Here is an 18,953-nt window from a genome sequence, read left to right as displayed (position 1 = left end):
AAACACCCAACAGCAGATGTTCATGTTTTTAAACTAAGATTAATGATAAAAACTTGTGAGCTATAGGCCACAGATTGACCAACACACATCCACATACAACACACACTGTACTTATCACATACGCCCTTCTTAGTGGTTAGCTGGTCGATATATTGTCGCATAGGGTAAGCAGCTAGTTCCCTTGATGAGGAAGGAAGGAAGTAAGCGGACAAGGAGGCACCGAGGAGGCTGTGTGAGTGTTGGAATGGGACACGGCTTTGTTCAACAGGGAGGGCAGACGAGCACAGTTACTCTGCCTGCTAGAATCGCGAAATACTATCTGCTAGGGCGGACTGCGCTGCCTTATCTTTGTCGAGCTGAGCTGGAACGCATCTTACATTTATTTGTCCTTTTCTGGACTCGACGGTTTTCTGTTGAGGGATGTCAAAGCGCGTACGAAGCAGAGAGGTCTGCGCTGATTGCAGTGCCCTGGGTAATGATGTCAAACAAGCTAGCTTTAGCTGCCTAGCTAGCCAGCTAGCCCTTACTACAATGTACGTCCAGTTAGCTAACCCGGTTAACCTTTCCAAACGCTGGTAACTAGCTGTAAATTAGGTAAATAGCCACCATAAATTGTAACGATTGTAAATTTTCTTCCTGTAGAAATATTTGTTAATATATGCCGTGTCTGTGTTTCCACATTAACTTGTCTGATTCTGGAACTCTTGGCTTGAATTGTCTTCGGAGTCAAACGTTAACGTTTGGTTAACTCAATCAGATGAATTAGCTTCTTTCGTTAGCCAGACAACAAGTTGCTAATGTTGCTTCACAACAGACCCACGCCTGGCTGCATTTGTGATTGTGATTTTGGATGTGTCGAAGAGATTAGGAAGCAACTAACCTGTATATTTTATTTGTCGCTCGCAGTTAGCGAATAGCACGCCTGTTTAGAATTGTTCAATTATCATAAAAGCTTCAGTTTAAGGTTTTGTGTAAGTTAACCTCATTATATTCGGTTAACTGACATTTGCATCTCATTCTAGAGCCACGCTGGGCCTCTGTCAACAGGGGTGTGTTGATCTGCGATGAGTGCTGCAGCATCCATCGAGGTCTGGGGCGACACAGCTCCCAAGTCAGACATCTGACTCATTCTCCATGGCCATCCTCCCAGTTGCAGGTGAGGAGACAGGGATGTACACCCCATAATACACCAAGCATCCAGATGCAAATGGGTAGAATCTATGTATCATGATACAGTGGTTACACAATCAGACACATCATCAATTGACTAGACTAGAGCAGCCTTTCATATAATGGAAATGGACATGTGGTTTCATGTTTTAGATGGTCCAGACGCTGTACGGCAATGGAGCTAATTCCATATGGGAGCATAGCCTTCTGGACCCTTCCTCTTCAGTGAGTGGAAAGCGCAAAGCCAACCCCCAGGACAGAGTTCAGTAAGTGCTTTTAAGGATTTTCATGTGTCACTGCTGATTTTGGTATGCTTGTTTGCACTTTGATATAAAGCTCTATTGGCTAAATTGATTTTCATAGTTAAGGTCAGTGAACATGCACAATTGGCCCTCTGTACCACGAGCATGACTCAGGGCCCGTCAGTCTCGAGTAACTTTAAGAAATGATGTGATTTGATTGTGCAGATAGGGAAATTCGCAACAAAATGAATGTTCAGTTAAACGAAAGTTGCAATATCCAAATCATTTTTGCTATCTGGGACTGATTTGACAAATGTGTTGATGAACTGAGTGATTGTATGCGCTGTAACCCAACAACAAAAAAACAAAATGAGAGATGTGATGCAGTCGCCCACATCCACTGCCAGGTGTAAACACAGTGTCCGTCTGGTGTCTGGCTGGTGGAGTAAAGATAAACAGCCAGCCATGTATAAACACAGCCATGTTGAGTCCGACCCTCACACTGAGAGCAAACACATTCAATCACCAGACAACGGAGAGAAACAATTGGAGAGCACGCATGGCACCAGACACGAGGCAGCTATCCTTGATCTCAAATAAAAGTTTCAAGATGAATGCTCTCTTATTGTGTATTTCCACCGCAGGGGACTTAGAGACTTTTGATGAACTCTGTAACTAAACCTGCGTTTCAAATCGGAGGAGACAGAACTAAATTGAGTCCCTCTTGGATAGCTCCAGGTGTCGAAAAAGGTCCCTTTGTGGGGATTGTATTTCTGATGGTTCAGGAACTATTTGCAGGGCTGTATGTCGCTGAACGGTCAGACATGGACAATGCAGCTGTGTCAACTTCCTTTATTAACAAAACAAGGAAGTATTCGAGCATTGACATTAGGACAAAGGGTGGCATTTTCTTGTTGTTTATTGTAAAAAACAAAGTTAGGCCTTGTTTTTGGCTTCTCCAGTAACACATACTGTGCTGTAGTCTGTTAGAGATCAACAGAGTTAAAACTGGTCATATGACAGAGAGGAAGGACAGATATACTCAGAGTTTGGGTGTGAATATCTTCCACATTTTGTAACACTTCTAGCAAGAGAGGGGAGTTTCTGGCAAAATACTTTTTTCCTGTGATGTGGTATAGTGTATTATTTTATTGAGAAATGTGAAGATCTTGTGTCTGATTTCAATATTAGACATCAAAAGATCCCCAGTTGAGATATGCTCTGAATGCTGTGTGTCTCAAACAGACATATAAAGTTGATTATGGGATGTGGTAATGCTTGAACATAGCACTGATGGTTCAGATTTTCATGGTTTTAAATGTGAGCATCTTTTATTGTTTCCAGTCCAAACAAGACAGAGTTCATCAAGGCCAAGTATCAGATGCTGGCGTACGTCCATCGGATGCCTTGTCGTGAGGATGACAGCGTAACAGCAAAAGACCTCAGCAAGGTGGGAAATGCTCTGTTTTTGGGTCTTGTGTGGTTTTTGAACTTCTCTGCATTCTCCCTTTCCCAACATTTTTTATGCATAAGAATAACCCAACCTTGTCCCATGCAAAAGCTTCTTGTGGTGAAGCCGATGGCGATGTGGTGAGATTAAGTCAGACATGTGTCCTCTGAATACCACAATTTACACTGGCTTGGTTTGCCATTTTTGGTTTTTAACTTCGATTAGCTGACCACTTCCTTCTAAGTTAAGAAATGTTTGGCTTGTTTGGACATCGATATTTATTGTTCAGTGGAGCTTTGTGCAGCTGCCATTCACATGTTCTTGCACTTGTCACACTGCAACTGTGACTGTCAACTGGTGTAGGCTGTCTGAAGAGAAAAGTGAATGTAGTTAAATGCACCCATAACTTATTTTGTCATATCTGTGCAACATTTTAAAATAATGCCTAGTGTGCCTCCCTCGTGTGCACTAATTTCAGTTTCTAGCAGAATAATGCATTATATCCATCAGGTCTGGGCAAGTCTATCTTCACAATCAGCTTAAAACAAACTGCTTGTCGATCTCCTTTCAGCAACTCCATTCCAGTGTACGGACTGGCAATCTGGAGACCTGCCTAAGACTCTTATCTTTAGGAGCACAGGCCAACTTCTTCCATCCAGTAAGTGTAGTGGAATTAGCAAAAGACAAATAAAACATTTGTGGAGTTTACGTTAAGTTAATACTAATAAACTGTGTTGTTTTTTTGTGACAACAGGAGAAAGGAAACACCCCACTACACATAGCAGCAAAAGCAGGACAAATGTTACAAGCAGAACTGTTGGCAGTTTATGGAGCTGATCCCGGGGCTCTGGACTCCAGTGGAAAGACCCCCATTGATTATGCAAGGTAAAACAGGGCCTATGATTTAAATTTATCCTTCTGTCACTAAAGTGTGTACCAACATGCTTACTAACACATTGTGATTTTAGAGATGCAACAATAAGGAAAATATTGTTTTGAAGCGTTGAAGTCAGAGCTAAGCAAGTTCATAGGCCACCGCTGTCACACATGATCTCTGGTGAGCGCTGTGGTTTAATCTCACTGTGTGGGCTATATAGAAAACATAGCAGACTGCCAACAGTTTTTACTATTGTTGTGGTTCACATAGCCTGCAGTGTGTCTGCAAGTGTTGCCTTAACAGGCACAGCCCAGCTCACTGGTGCCTGTGTTACAGGAAATGATACACATCCTTTGGAGATTTAAGCGTGTACACAGAAACAAGCTGTCAAAAATGTGTACTATTTATATGTAAGGGTGTTAATGAGGAAATGTTGCAGGCTATGGCTGAAAACGAAAGTGGCAGAAACGGGTAGAAATGGGTAGAAAAGCAACTTAGAAGCTGAAAAAAAAAGTCTCCAGCTCGAATAGCTAAGATATTTAGCATGCCTCACACTACAGTGAACAATAGACACAGGCCCATTGCATTTATCAGTCTGACCAGTTCAATAAGAGTATGACTAAGTGAGGCAGGAGAGGAAGGAAAAACTCAGTGTGTTAGCTGACTCAGCTCGACTAGTTTAGCAAACGTGGGAATGAAGGCTTGAAATAAAAAATAGAAACTATCTGCATTGAAGAGACATGTGAGCTAAAGAATCACTGCCTTGTTAAACTTAAAGACATCCATCTAAACATGACTGGCCAGCTCACACCCACAGAGCTTCAACTAAATCAAACCAGCTCTGTACTCTTAATAAGAAATGTATTGTTTTTGTGAACTTTTGCCAGGGGTTTAATTTAAAGGTATTCTACCTGAGGCAGTCTTTAGCTTTAGTACCGGGCCATCTTTCTGGAACATGACCTTTTATTCCTAATCTGTGCAGACAAGCTGGACATCAGGAGCTGGCAGAAAGGCTAGTGGAGATACAGTATGAACTCACTGACCGGTTAACATTTTACCTTTGTGGTAGACGACCGGGTAAGTCGGCACATCAAGCGTAGCTGCCACATGGCATTTTAGAGCTCATGTTCTTTCTTTTTTTTCTGTGGTCGTTGCTCTCTCTCATGTCCTCATTGTGTTGTAGATCACAGAAACGGACAACACTTCATCATCCCACAGATGGCAGACAGGTAAAAGTTATGCTTTAAGTCGTAGGAGGGGTTTTGTTTTACATCTGTTAGTCACAAAAGTTGAGATCTTGTCATGCACAGAAATAAAGCGTCGTCATCAGCTCTCCAGGCTGCTAGCCAGTGCTGTATTTTTACTTTTGCTCTTTGTTCACAAAATAATTCCAATCTTATTCTTCCTATGCTGCATTCTTTTGATGGGTAAGAAATAAGTAAGTGTTTTTGTTTTAACTTTGTGTGTGCCTCTCTGTTTGTTCATAATTTTGTCGGCAGAAAAATAATCAATTTGAATTTTTCATCCAAAGCAGCTTGGATTTGTCAGAGTTTGCAAAAGCTGCAAAGAAGAAGCTGCAGTCGGTGAGACATTTCTCCATGTGGCTTGAGGTCCAAAGTTCCTTCTCTTATTAAGCCGCTGTTCAGTTGTTTTGAGGTGACTCAGTAATTCTGTGTCATTTTGTTGCAGCTAAGTAACCACCAGTTTGAAGAACTTGCCATGGATGTTTATGATGAAGTTGACAGACGAGAAACAGACGCAGGTGAAACTCTAAGAATAGTAGATGCATGATAAATATAATGCTGTTCATGTCTGCATTTTGATTTCTATCTTCTGTTATGTGAATGTTATTCTGTGTTTCTCCAGTGTGGTTGGCCACTCAGAACCACAGCACACTTGTCACCGACACCACAGTTGTGCCTTTTCTGCCTGTCAATCCAGAGTACTCATCTACCAGAAACCAGGCAAGTGAATGCACCACTGCTGACCCCTGTGTACTCTTCAATCTGTTGTGTGAATACTGGATTTAACAGTGTTGCCATACTTGTTTGTGTTTTGATGCATTCGCTGTCTCAGGGTCGTCAAAAATTGGCAAGGTTTAGCGCTCATGAATTTGCCACCCTGGTCATCGATATCCTAACTGATGCGAAACGACGGCAGTGGGGTAATTCCTGTGAAAGTCCCAAAGGTGCAGAATGTCTTTCAGTTTCTATTTCTAACGGACCTTGAATTTCCTTGTGAATGTACTTAGTAATTTAGTAAATGTGTTCCTTAGCATATACACGAAGATAGGTGGAAAACAGCCAGTAGGCGGTGAAGAAAGGCTAAATTGGTTGTTGCAGAAAGTCAGTATTTGATTTTGCACTTAAACGTGGACCATATGGCTCAGCTACATAGGCCACAGTTAGAATATGGACCACATGTACTGATGTTTGAGCAGAAACGTAGCCAAACACAGATTGTGCATTGGGGATTTAATCATGAAAACTGTAAAGCTGTAAATAACAGCAAACCACATCACAGCTTGTTTTCTTCTTTGTGCATACTAAAGGAAGATTGTTAGGACTAATGAAGAAGTCAGTAAATGCAAAATTAAATGTGCGCCTTAGCTATTTGATTTATGCCGCTGCCTGTAGCCAGCAGGCCCTGTTTGATCTCTAATGCTTTGATCTGGTGGTCTGCCTGCAGACAATGTGGAGCTCATCCTTCAGGGAATAGATAGTTGCCATAATAGTGAGAGCCAGGACAACGACCAGCCGGATTATGATAGTGTGGCATCAGATGAAGATCCAGTGCAAGAGGCCACGTGTGGGGACAGCTGCAATGATAGACGGACCAAGGTACATTTTTTGAGATATTAAAATAAATCTTGCTTTACTTTTTAAACCGATGAAATGAATCCTGCCCTACGCAACATGTTCTGCCACAGAGCTCGGAGTCTTCTGACCTGTCCGACGGACCAATCACAGTGCAGGAGTTTATGGAGGTGAAGAGCGCGCTCACTGCATCAGAAGCCAAAATACAACAGCTTCTTAAAGTCAACTGTCATCTCAGTGAAGAGCTGCGGCTGATGCAGGGCAAGGTTAGTAAATTCACCTGATGAGCAAAGTGGGATTTGCACTGCAGATTGATTTCCATCTCTTTAATTAGATGGTAGATACACATTAATATTTCAAGATCCGTAGTTAGAGGTCACTTTATTCTGGATTAATGGTATTTACATCCTCTCTGATACTCGCCACGTTTGTATCCTTTCTTTCCTCTTGACTCCAAAACACAGTTTGTGTTAAAATATTAAAATTGTGTGTGCAAGATTTGATCCCTCTCCATGTTACCAGAGACATTTAGAAATGTGGTTTCACCCAGGGACATTAGTAATTTATGTTCAGGTCATGCCAGTTTGAGTGTGTCAGACACTCAGCCTCTTCCCTCCTTGAAATTATACTGTGTGTGAATTATACAGCGCTGAAGACCAGTTTTTGACATATAAATGGATGAAAATCCCGCAGAAGGCCATTACCCTATACTTGTTGTAATTTCATTTTTCAAATTCTTCCCTACGAGTGCTGCAGCAGAGAAAATGGCTGCTGTGTTTCTGGATGGGGTAAAATTCCTGTGGTAATAATTAACAAATCACCAGACTTCCTCTGCTATGCAGTTCAGCGAAACGGCTAAACCGGATCAGATGTTCCAGCTCTTTGCGGTTAAAACAGTGAGGATTCACAGAGTCCTGAGTCAGATGCCAAAAGAACAGAGTAATAATCGACAAATGGTAACCACTGAGGACATTATGATCCTTCATCGCATATCTACAGAACCATAAAACCGCCACATCCAGTCGCAAACCACTTAAATGCTGCAATGGGAAGAGTTTGAGTGTGGGTGAGTCACCACAGTAATCAACACTGTGCTCACCATTACAAAAATGTCATTGAATTAGATCAGCGACGCCTCCAGAAGGCATGTAGCAAGCAACCAATCTTTATTTTTATCGATCCATGCATCACGACATTCAGTTCCTTATTTCTTATTAGCACTAAAAAGTCCCACTTAGCCGCAGAGGTATTTAGACATGCAAGTTTTTTCAGTTTCACTTGTTTTTTGTTTTTTTAAGGTCTGCCACCACTTCAAAACTCAACAGCAGTGCCTGATTTCATTATTCTAATAAGTCTCTTTGGTCAAATCTATTTCTGCCAAATAACTCCTGTATTTAGACCTTTTCAACACTCGATAATGTCATCTCAATCTGTCTCAAATGTATGTCAACTGTATAACTGTCCGTTTCGTTCGGGACACATGAAGTGATGTAAATGGAGTCCTAGTCCCTCGCAGGCAGCTCCAGGATCATTCCTCTGGCGATCTGATAAATTTAGTTGAAGTTTGCCTGTCCTCAGTTGCTAATAATGTTGCCAAATGCATCGTCTTATGGACAGACCCAATTTGCAGGCTTAGAAAACGTGTGTCTAAAAAAGACAAGAAGGTTTGTCACCCACGCTCCCATTTTGGGAGATGGCAGTATTTCTTTTGGTTTTTGCTCATATGCCTCAAAGTACTCCACAGCCCACTTTCTGTCTCTCTTCAGTTGGCTGAGAGACAGTGTTAACACAATGTGCTGCCTCCTCCTGCTGGTTTATTTACTTCTTAACCATACTGACGTTTTTTTCTTAACAAAAGTGGCCATTCCAGTCCCTTATCGTCCTCACCCTTCTTCTACCCACCAAAGCCTCAATTGCTGACGCGGTGAAACTCCAAGACAATAACAAGCAGACAATCCTTAAAATCTCTGCTTCAAATATTCATGTTTTGTATATTGTCATAGCCAGATACATTGACTAAAGAAAAGGAGCACATTGTGGACAGCACTGCTGTTGTGTGAGCCTGTTAACCCCTCTATGCCCTCGATGGCACTTCCCTCAATGCTTTATACGCTTTGTACTTTACCTTATATCCCAAAAGTTTGTTGACTCTGTGATAATTTACACTATAGTGTGGACTCTGATTGTGAGACAGAAAGCTGAAAGTCATGTTTCCCATCACTCTCTTCAGTTTCTAAGTGGAATGTAAATAAGGGCAACCTGTGACGTGGCAGTTTCTCAGGGGGTCGTACTTCAGGAGGTCGTGTCAACAAGCAGTGTCAGCGTTTCATTTGTCGAAGCAGCAAAGCTTTTGTTGTTAGAAAACTTTGAAGAGAAACCAAAAACAAAAGAGTGGGTGACAATGAAATGGATGTAGAGGAATGGCTGTCCTCCTGCAGGCTGAGCTGCGTTCTCTATTATTGATGTCTGGCCGGGCCTTTGTAAGGTGATCGTCCACGGCTACAGTTGAACTGAAAGATGTTTTGTTCTCTTCAGCTGAACTCCCTGCAGACTGAAAACACAACACTGCGATGGCAGACCCCCAGCGGACAACAACAGCTCCAGGGTCCCTTCGCTCGACATCCACCCCGCGGAGGCCGCGCCATGTCCATGTATGAGACGGGCTCTAGTCCGAGGCCGTACCCCCACCGAGCGGAAACGGCCCGGCACGAGGATGGAGTCATTTTACAACCGTTCCCAACCAATGTAAGCACGGAGGCACCACTGTTCCTGCTGTATTGTCCTCACAAGACAATATACTGATGCCTGGCTTGGGGCTGGTGTTGGTTTTTCATTCGTTCATTCAATCATTTCATTCGTTGCATCTCCATATGAGTATGCTCAACTTGGTTTGACCCCTTTCTAGATTGGGAGGGGTCCTTTGGGAACGGCTGCTTCCTCCCTCCCTACCTTCCCCTCTCCCCTGTCCTGGTCGTGGGATGAGAGATCTCGAAGGGTTAAGTACTGAAGTTCCCCTCGGTTCAGAGGCAGCCCCCGGGGGACGGTGAAAACCCTTCCCCCTGCTTGACCCCACAGTCTTCTCTCTCCTGACCTGTGTCTTTTAAACTGCTTTTTTTACCAGTATGGCCTGCCTTCCTGCCTGCATGCACCACAGTGCCTCTGCTTCAGTTCAGTGATCTGAACAACTCGAGCTTTTTGTCCACGGAGAACCTTTAACCAGAGCTGCTTTGGCTCAAGTTGTCATCAGAGGTGATGATGAAATGTTTTACCAGAGAAAGCTGTTCGAATGATCAGACAGCAGAGTCCAATACCAGTGAAAGGTAGATGAAATGGCTCATCACAATGTGCTAATTAGTTCTAGTGTCTGATAAGTGCACCCACAGTTTACCTTCGCATCTACTAATTGCACCTGGTTGTGTATTTCCTCTCTTTTTCTCTTCATCTGCTTTGAAATCACATCTGATGTTGTGACCTTGATTTCAGAAATGCATGGTTCTGATTTGTATGTGCCCATCGTTGCTCTGGTAATATGTTTGTGCTCATCATGCACAGTGTGTACTGTGTTTGATTGTAATTCAGTGATGTCTCTGTAGGGCTGTAGCCTGGAAGGACAGAGCATCACGCTGGAGAACGATTACGACACTACGCCCAACCACTCTGAGCTGGAGGAGACTGGGTAAGAAGAAGTTAAATAAATGGGAAGTTTTTTCTTCTTGTTTCTGGTGCTGTAGATGATAATGTCATTGCAGCAGCTTACAGGGTTCAAAGTCACATGAAGGGAGAGGAGGAAGCCAGACTCATATTGGGTCTGACAGATGTTCAGAAAGAGGCCCTGATTGGAACAGCAGGGCTGCACAGGACTAAGTTAACATATAAGGACTTTCACCTGTCTGACTTAAGCTGCTAGTTGCAAAAGAAATCGACATATGAGCAAGAGCGAGTAGCCTTAAGAAGAAGAAAGAAGAAATCACCTTTATTCATCACAGCACACAGAGAGTTACAGGGAGGGAACTGCACACGCCATGCAAGTGAAATTCTTTCTCCGCTTTTTTTGGGCTGCCAGCCGACGTGTCCTCTACGTTTTAGAATTTGTAGCTTCTTTGCAGGGACAACCATATTTGATGGATGTAAGCTGCAGCTTGACTGGGTGGCGGAGGCATACGGCGGAGAGGCTGTAATTCCAGTCTCATCAAGACCTGGTTTAGAATGAACCAAACAGCCACTGAATTGAGACTCTCAGTCTTTAACTGCTGCAATGTTGTAAATACAAAGTACAAACCAGGCTGCATTTGTTTTACCACAGGGACTCGTGTTTCACTTAATTCAGTCAATGTGCTGTAAACCAGGGGGAGAATCCTTATTTAAAATGGAACCTCACTTGTTATGGACGGAGCAACACCTGTAATTTTCTCCTCTTTTTTTTTTTTAAAAGCTCTGTTTAATAGTTGAGATACAGTACATAAGCATGTATCTTAATGAGTTGCCATGCACACAGCTGTAAGTCATTTTCTTTTCATTTGTAGCAGCCCTGTTCCAGCCTCTGATGCAGTGGAGCCGGGGGAGGAGGGGGAGGAAGATGCCACCCTTCCATGCACAGAGGATGTCATCTGTAAGACAGAGCAGATCACTAAGAACATACAGGAGCTTCTGAGAGCTGCCCAGGAGACCAAACACGAAAGGTAGTTCACGATTCATAGATAATTAACTCAGAAATATTCCAGTCAAATCTTGTCATTATTTGATGTGCTGTAAGCCACAGCTTGAACTCTGTATATTGCAGCCGTGGCTGTATTTCTGTCATCCTTTTGAAGAGGGCAAATGAGGTTTCATCCTCTGTCTGAGATACTTCTAGGTCAGTGGTTTTCAGTAGCTGTCCTCAGGGCCCAGGACCCTGCTGGGTTTTATTCAGTCTCAGCCAGCTAGCCAGTGACTGATTTACACCTGAGTTGCAAAGCAATTGCAGTAATTTAGTAAACCAGCAGCACTCTGGGCCAGCATTAAGAGCCACTGATTCTGATTGGCCTCTGTCCTTAGATGCTGTGCTGGGGGTCTGCTGAGGGTAGGCCTTCAGTCTGTAAGTGCAGCTGACAGGAAACACACATGTTCCCCTGTGAAAAGCCAAATCCACAGAGCTAGTTTAGCCACTGAGGTTTCTTGTGTGAACTATATATTAATTTCCTGTTTTGGAAAATCATGACTTTATTTTCTGTTTAATTTTGTGATGAATATTGTAGCTGACTTGGCTTGGTATGTTTGTTGGCTTGCTCGGTGCACAGATGTTATAGTATTAATATGAAACTATAGACAGTACTTCTTTCCGAGGTATCACTGGTGTAATGCAGACTCTCACAGTGTGATTTTTGGCTTCCTCTGTTAGGATCTTGGTCTTTTCAGCCAAAAAAAACCCTTGTTTCTGTTTGAGTGTAAGTCATGGTGTATTTCTGGTTTCATCGGGTGTCACTGAAATTACCACTGATTATTTTGAAGCTTGAACAACCGCGCTGTCTGCTAGCCAGTGCTGCGTTTGCTCATCTTTGGCGGTTTCGTGACACACTTCACCCTGGCTGGTTATCTCTGGGTTCTTCTGGAAAGTTGCCCCACTGCTATGCATATGTTTAGTTACATAATCAAATACAGTACACAGACAGTGGCTCTGGCTTGCTAATGCTTTACTTAGACATGCTGAAGTTGTGTAAACAGCAGTAATATTTGTAGACACTTTGTCTATGGTTGAAAAGCTGTGCTATTGAGCAAAGCATCAGAATTTAACATGTTAGAAAGGAAATGTGCTCTTTTTTTAGTTTAATGATAAATAATGTATGACAGTCGTTTGACCACCCAGTGAGCCTGTTGCCTCCCTCTCCCGCAGCTTCCTGCCTTGTTCAGAAAAGATCTGCAATGCTGTGACAGAGATGGCCGCCCTGTTTCCCAAGGTAAGGTGACACCCTCCAACAGCTTGGTGTCCCTCCCCCGAGCAATTAAGGGATTTGTTGTTTGTTTGAGCAGGGGAAGGGGAACTAAAGAGACCTGTAAATACTGAGTAGGCTGTGTTCATTGCATTACTAAGCTTCATGTTTACCATTTATTGGATTACTTCTTTTTAAGTTTACTCACACACACACACAGCCTACTGAGCACAATGAGGGTTTATTTATGGACGCTGCCATGTCAGTCCCTTATCAAGTCTCCATCACCCCCCCCCCCCCCCCCCCCTTTCCCTCACAGAGGCCGTCCTCAGAGACTGTGCGAGGGTCTCTGTGTCTGCTCACTTCGAGTGCCAGCCGGCTCCATGGAGAGTGCCAGAAGGCGGCAGAGCACAACCCCTGCCCGTCGGACATCCAGCTGGTCACGCAGCAGGTCATCCAGTGCGCCTATGACATTGCCAAAGCTGCCAAGCAACTTGTCACTGTGACAACCAAAGAAAACAACAACTAACTAAAACCCAAAGACATTCCTGAAACAGTCAAAATACAGTTCATCAATGATGTTGCTAATTCCGTCAGTGTTAACACCATTTCCCCCCATTTTAATCTGTAGAAGCGCTCACACACATTCCTTGACGTGGGAAAATCTTGAACAAAAAACGATGCACCATGCAAAATTACAGATAAATCAAAACATTTATTTATTTAGTTGTTTTTGTATTATGGTAGTAATGGAGGAGACATAGGACAGATCTGTTACCATTCTTTACCTCACAAAGAGAACAGTTCAATCCAGTTTCCAAAAGTGCAATGTTGTGTGTGTGTGTGTGTGTGTGTGTGTGTGTGTGTGTATATATATATATATATATAAAGCAATTAGAACAACAAGCAGTTGAGCCTTCTACATTGTACTTTCCTCCATAGAGGTTATCAGCTGTGGTGCTTGAGTTCAGGTGTCAGGCATGGCTGCCCTGCCACAGACCAGAAGTCTGCACTGACACCTGACATCAAGGACCGGAACAGATGAACCCTCATCTCCACCAGTGACATCAGTATATTTTCCTTAAATGTTTTTAAGATGCAGCAACAGTATTTTAATCTTGAGTCATTGTGATGCCACTTGCTTAGAGTTCAAATGTTTGTTTAGCAAGCAAACTGTGATTTCTAAAAAGAAACAGCTTCAGTGCATCGAGCACCATGTAAGGCCAGCAGTACCAAGAGTGTGCGAACGTTCATTCCATCCAGCAGCTCCAGCTGCTCATTTCACTGTTCAGTCGCTCCGCTCCGGTTGAAGATGTGTTTATAAGTATAGTATCAGTAGTTTTTGGAGTTATGATATTACAGCCATACTTCTGATTGTGTGTGTGTGCGTATGTGTTTGCGTGTGAGTGTGTGAGAGAGAGAGAGACGGCCTCGATGGCCCGTGTGAAATCCATTTTGAATCAATTTTAATAGCATTATGCAAATATATAAGATGTATGTATCCATGTATTTCTTTATCAAAATAATCCAAATGCTATTCTATTTATAAACTGTATGTCATACCTCTAAGAAAATATCAATGTTTATTTTCATAAGCTTTGGTTTAACATGATGCTCCTCACAGACTAACTTTTTGTTCTGAGGTTTGGGACGTCTCAGCTGGCAGGAAGTTAGAGGCAACTTGTGATCTCTGTTTATTTGTTGTGGTGCTGTAACTCCAGTGTGTTAGATGCTGCCTGTGGTCATATGCATACAGCTACGGTTTACAATCACTGATTAAGTAAATGTACCCGCAAAGTTTAGAGTACCTGTTGGGTCTAATGTCTCACTTATTGTTGTAAGCCAGATACGTTAAACCAGGGTTGGAAAGAGAACTAGAATAGGTTGCACAAGTGGAGTGTAGATAATTCAACATTACTCAAGTCGAGGTAGTATCGCCTGTGTGTGAATGTAGCCTGTGAAAAGCAGAAAGCATCTTGAAGACAGCTACAAATTACTTGGTTACATCTGCTCAGCATTAACAGAGCCAGTGCAACTGTAACCATTTCAATATGAATATGCAACCTGTCCCCTGAGCAGATAATGTCTAAAATAGTGAACATCTTTTCTTTGTATGAGAGCTTTCTCAGAAGGCTGCCTACTGTATAAAATGCGTATTAAAATGTCTCTAAATCGTCTTCAGTGCATATTGTTGCACCATTAATGTCCGGTTAGTTTCAAAAAGGCTTAAAAGTTTCTCACTTACTTGCTTTTTTTTCGTGACTTTTCATCTACGTCTCATGGTCTAGCAGTTTGCATTTGTTGCTGATGATCTGATCTTTTTACCTATTTTTTTTCCAAAATAGTTTCTTATAATTTGATTTTATTTTCTTCACAGCTAATGAGACTAATGTCTTATGATTAGCCACCAGTTACTTTCATTTTCGTTGATGCTAACTTGTTGTAAACTAACTTCTGTAATCAACAACAGCCACTGTAGCTCAGCAGTAAATGCCAAAATGTAGTGTAACAGCAGCTCAAGCAAAGAAGTCACCATGTCCACTGTACTGCATTATTAAAGTTTGCTAGCATTAGCTACCATAAGCTAACTGGTCATACCAGACCAAGTGAGGCTGTTTTGGCAAATCCCCTGAATGTCATGAATTCAGCAGCAGTGCATTTTATTGCATATGAGTTCAAATTTTTATTTGTAAGAGGAAGAATGTGTTGTTTATTCTTTCAAAACCTACATGGTGGCTCTTTAAATCTTTATGTTAAAAACCAAATATCCTGATTGGGCCATGAGAGCGTTACATATCCAAAACTAATTAAGTAGCCTAAAATGCAACCTTGAAAAAAATCTTAGAAATGTAAGTAAGTAAAGATTTTAAGATTATGGTCTCCTTTTGAAAAGTGCATGAACGAGTTCCATGAATAGAAGTGTGTGTACTTAGTTACTTTCCACCCCTGGTCTCAACCCTGACATTGAACCCTTTGTAACTTCTAGCCTCCCACTGCCTCTGTGGTTGAAAACAATCCCTGCCTTAGCTATAATAAAGTATAATTCATACCTCGATCAGCTCCCTGTCGTGTTCCTGTGCATGTATCGCGGACACACGGCGGTTTTCAACACGCCCATGCATAATTTCCCACCTGTTGGAGAAGGACGAAAGTGATAGGGGCTGGTGGCGCTTCCCCACCCAGCTGACAAGAAAAGAGTTCCGGGTTCTTTTCAGCCGAGAGCTGCTCGCTGCCGCCACCGCTGCTGACGCCGCCGCCGCTTCGACACGGCGGGACCATGTCTCTTTTACTGGAGAACCAGTTCAGAGAGCTGCCTCCCGACAAGTCGGTGGACACTAAGTTGTTCCTGGAGGCTGTCTCGCATCTGCCTTCGTTTTTCGGTGAGTACGCCTCCACCTGAGCTCGATGAAAGTGGATGAGGCGCTGTTGGCGCGGAGCTGGCGCTGTCACGGTTCAGACTTGGCTGACTTGTTTCTGACTTGTTTCTGATGACATGTTACTTGACACTTGTCTGATAGCAGGACATGGCGGTTTCACACGAAGCAGAAGTGAGGCTGCTGGGTCACGGTGTGGATGTGAACCAGCTGCGGCCATGAAGCCTATAGAGAAAGTCTTTGTTTACTCATTGAACAGAGCACACATTGACCCCATTGTGCCTTAACGGTGCATTCACTGACCCCCCTCCCTCATGTATGCAGCATGTAAAGGCTGATTTGTATTCACCCCTTCTGGGCCAGGACGTGTGATGAAGTCATTCATATTTTATTGCCGTGCTCTCAAATGTCTGTTTCTCTTTCAGACTGCTTGGGATCAACCGTATTTTCAGTCATCAAATCAGACATTAATGGCAATATAACGGTAAGTTACCAATCTGTCATCATTTATGCTTCTGCCTAGTACACTGGTGCTTTTTAAACCCACTGTTAGAGGTTTAAATGTGAGCTGAGTGGTGCAGCTCCTTCATGTAAACCCAAATGTGCATGTTTTTTCCCCCCAGAAAATTAAAGGAGTATATCTTAAGGACCCTGCCAAGTATGTCACCCTGCAGGACATTGTGGTGGCAGAGCGAGAAGCCCATGCTGCCGAGTGGCCTAAAGTTGGAGCAACATTGGCTCTGATGTGGCTGAAAAGGTGAGGGCTCACTGAATGTTATGTCATACTGGATTTTGAACTTTGAGCTACTGAACTGCAGCAGGCAGTCTTTTTTTTTTAATTGTCATACTGTATCTCTCCTGCAGGGGTCTCCGTTTCATACAGATCCTGCTGCAGAGTTTGGCAGATGGAGACAGGGATGAGAACAACCCCAACCTCATTCGGGTTAATATCATCAAAGCCTACGAACAAGCGCTCAAGAAATACCATGGCTGGATTGTTCAAAAGATTTTCCAAGTGAGGACAATGTGCCCTTTCCTGTTATGCTTAGTCATTTATTGTGTATTACATTGTACTTGTTAATCTTGTGCCCTTATCGTGTATTTACTCTATATTTTACATTTTTGTCCATTTGCAGACAGCGTTACTCGCAGCTCCATACAGATCAAACTTCCTCAAGGCTCTGTCAAAAGGAGAGGAAGTGAAAGAGGAGGACTGTCTGGCAAATGTGCGTCAGTTCCTGGTTAATTACAGTACCACTGTGGACGCCATCTACGAGATGTACACAAATCTGAACGCAGAGCTGGACTACACTGTTTGACCTCCCAGGACACGGCCAGGCTGAAGTGTCCCATGGCTTTATGCTCAGGGGTCAGCAAGGTCCAGTTTTCCAAGGTGTTTTTAGTGGGAGTTTTTATTTCCCTTATTTCAGTGTGGTATTTCTTGCTTTCATTGTGCCTGGCTAAATATTAGCATATGTGGTCTTAAAATTATGCCTCAAATTTTAACAAGCATCATAGCAGAAGATCGTGTTTTTGTTGTCATACTTTTCGAGTAATTGCAGGATTGTTGCGGCAACAGTGCAGCTGTCACTCTTAAGCAGAATCAGGCTATTGTGTGGGTGGCTGCAGTCGTTATAGCATTAACAGGTGGCGTTCACCTATTCCATCAGGAGAAGAATACATGACTGTAAACACTGTTATTACAGGAAACCATTTATGCTAATGCCTCACATTCGGGCGTTCTCTGCCTCCTGATCCCTCAAGTTACCTCCACTGTTAGTCTGGGACCAGTGGCCCCACTAGTAATTTTAACAACAGGTATATATTAATAGCTGAAACCCAATTAGTGCCTTGGTGTTACTCAATGAATACATAAGATCAGAATTAATATATTTGTAATTCTATTTCCCTACAAAAGTTAGCCAGAAGTTTTCTGAGGGCTTTACCTGTGTGCAGTGGGTGGAATATCTGTGTTGATTAAGAGGGTGTGGTTGATTGTCCTGTTTGCTTTTTGCTGTCTTATTTTAATTTCTCAACTGACCTAACGTCTTTTAATCAAACATGATAACGTCAAACATTAGCTTTTATTTCAGGAGACGGCACATCATGTGCAGGTTGGTTAATAATTTATTAATTAGATCCACATTTAGGGTGTCTATACTTTTAGATATGCTGTTTCTGGATCATCATCTCTGATCAAATTCGTTTTTAATCCCAAGATTTTAATGTATAACTTAAACAAGTAAAAAAGAAGTGTTACCACAGATGAATGACTAACCAATAAAAACTTGCAAAGTTACAGTTCATAAATTGCACTCTAGGTGGCGATGTTTACTTGTTTTTGTCTCTAATCACGTTTGTGATGCAGCTGCTGCATATGTTCAGTGATTAAAAAATGTAGATACAGTTCATCTTTGCTAGCTGAAAACTTAAATGTTTCTATATAAAAAAATCTTTTTATACTTTTCACAAGAGCAGATTTGTGTGACTTCAGAAGCTGCTTTGGTGGCCCTCAGTTTGATTTGCTCTCAGCAGAAATATTTGAAGTTAATTGCAGAAAATAATGTTCATACAGTTGATTTTGAACATAATTTTCAGTATTAAATCAGAGGAAAATCCCCTCTTCTTCTTCATGTCTCCTAATCCCCCAGATCAACCCGCCTCTTTCTGTGCCCAGTCTTACTTATCTGAAGTGTGTCCCAGAGGTTGGAGTAGCTCTGGTTCCTCTCCCAGAGGAGCCGAGGCTGAGCTAATCGTCTCTGAGCGAGAGCAAGGGGACCGTGTCTGTAATCCTGTAGGTTTATCAGCAGAGCGGCCTGGCCTGTCCTTACTGATAGATAGGATGGAAAAGCTCCAAGCAAAGCCAGGACACAATAGGCTAAAGACAGGAAATCATTTACAACAAAGCCTCAATGACAAAGCCACTGACCTTTAGCTCTGCAATATTCAATTGATTACCTCATTGCAGATAAAAAAAAAAAAAAAATCTCTCAGTTTTATTCCCAACAGCGCATCCAATGCCATTATTCACGCCATCTAGGTTATTTGTTTTGTAATAGACTACTTAAAATGGATGTGCGTATTATGTCTGTGGTGACCTAAACCACATTACTGCTAT

The 18,953-nt window shown here is 42.5% G+C and overlaps 2 protein-coding genes across 5 annotated transcripts in view; both read left to right on the top strand.

The window, feature by feature from the left end:
- Positions 1–274: 274 nt before the first annotated feature.
- Positions 275–15,516, top strand: git2b (G protein-coupled receptor kinase interacting ArfGAP 2b). Of its 3 annotated transcripts, none has more exons than XM_070989585.1 (20): positions 275–472; positions 1,023–1,156; positions 1,324–1,436; positions 2,757–2,862; positions 3,434–3,520; positions 3,617–3,747; positions 4,722–4,816; positions 4,923–4,968; positions 5,274–5,322; positions 5,429–5,501; positions 5,606–5,703; positions 5,816–5,927; positions 6,428–6,579; positions 6,669–6,821; positions 9,091–9,300; positions 9,461–9,550; positions 10,149–10,231; positions 11,079–11,234; positions 12,425–12,488; positions 12,781–15,516. In XM_070989585.1, exons 1-20 carry the CDS (start codon positions 421–423, stop codon positions 12,988–12,990), a joined length of 2,214 nt encoding a protein of 737 aa, XP_070845686.1. In that variant the 5' UTR covers positions 275–420; the 3' UTR covers positions 12,991–15,516. The 3 variants fall into 3 exon arrangements, with proteins under 3 accessions (XP_070845686.1, XP_070845685.1, XP_070845687.1); XM_070989584.1 differs by having other exon boundaries at positions 5,271–5,322; XM_070989586.1 differs by lacking the exon at positions 9,461–9,550 and having other exon boundaries at positions 5,271–5,322.
- A 95-nt stretch (positions 15,517–15,611) lies between these two features.
- The window catches only part of LOC139349095 (glycolipid transfer protein-like), a 39,223-nt gene continuing 35,881 nt past the window's right edge, over positions 15,612–18,953 (top strand). Inside the window, exons 1-5 of one of the 2 annotated variants that reach the window (XR_011603434.1) lie at positions 15,612–15,841; positions 16,261–16,319; positions 16,459–16,592; positions 16,700–16,850; positions 16,972–18,077. Coding sequence is in view for 1 of the 2 variants with exons in the window: in XM_070989592.1 (XP_070845693.1) it covers positions 15,739–15,841; positions 16,261–16,319; positions 16,459–16,592; positions 16,700–16,850; positions 16,972–17,154 (630 nt within the window). In the remaining variant the exon portion in view is untranslated. Of the gene's footprint in view, positions 15,842–16,260; positions 16,320–16,458; positions 16,593–16,699; positions 16,851–16,971; positions 18,476–18,953 lie in introns of those variants that run through there. The other variant, XM_070989592.1, reaches the window with a different exon arrangement.

The sequence above is a fragment of the Chaetodon trifascialis genome, chromosome 20 (assembly GCF_039877785.1).
Source record: "Chaetodon trifascialis isolate fChaTrf1 chromosome 20, fChaTrf1.hap1, whole genome shotgun sequence".
NCBI lineage: Eukaryota > Metazoa > Chordata > Actinopteri > Chaetodontiformes > Chaetodontidae > Chaetodon > Chaetodon trifascialis.
This window is presented reverse-complemented; position numbering and strand designations above follow the sequence as displayed.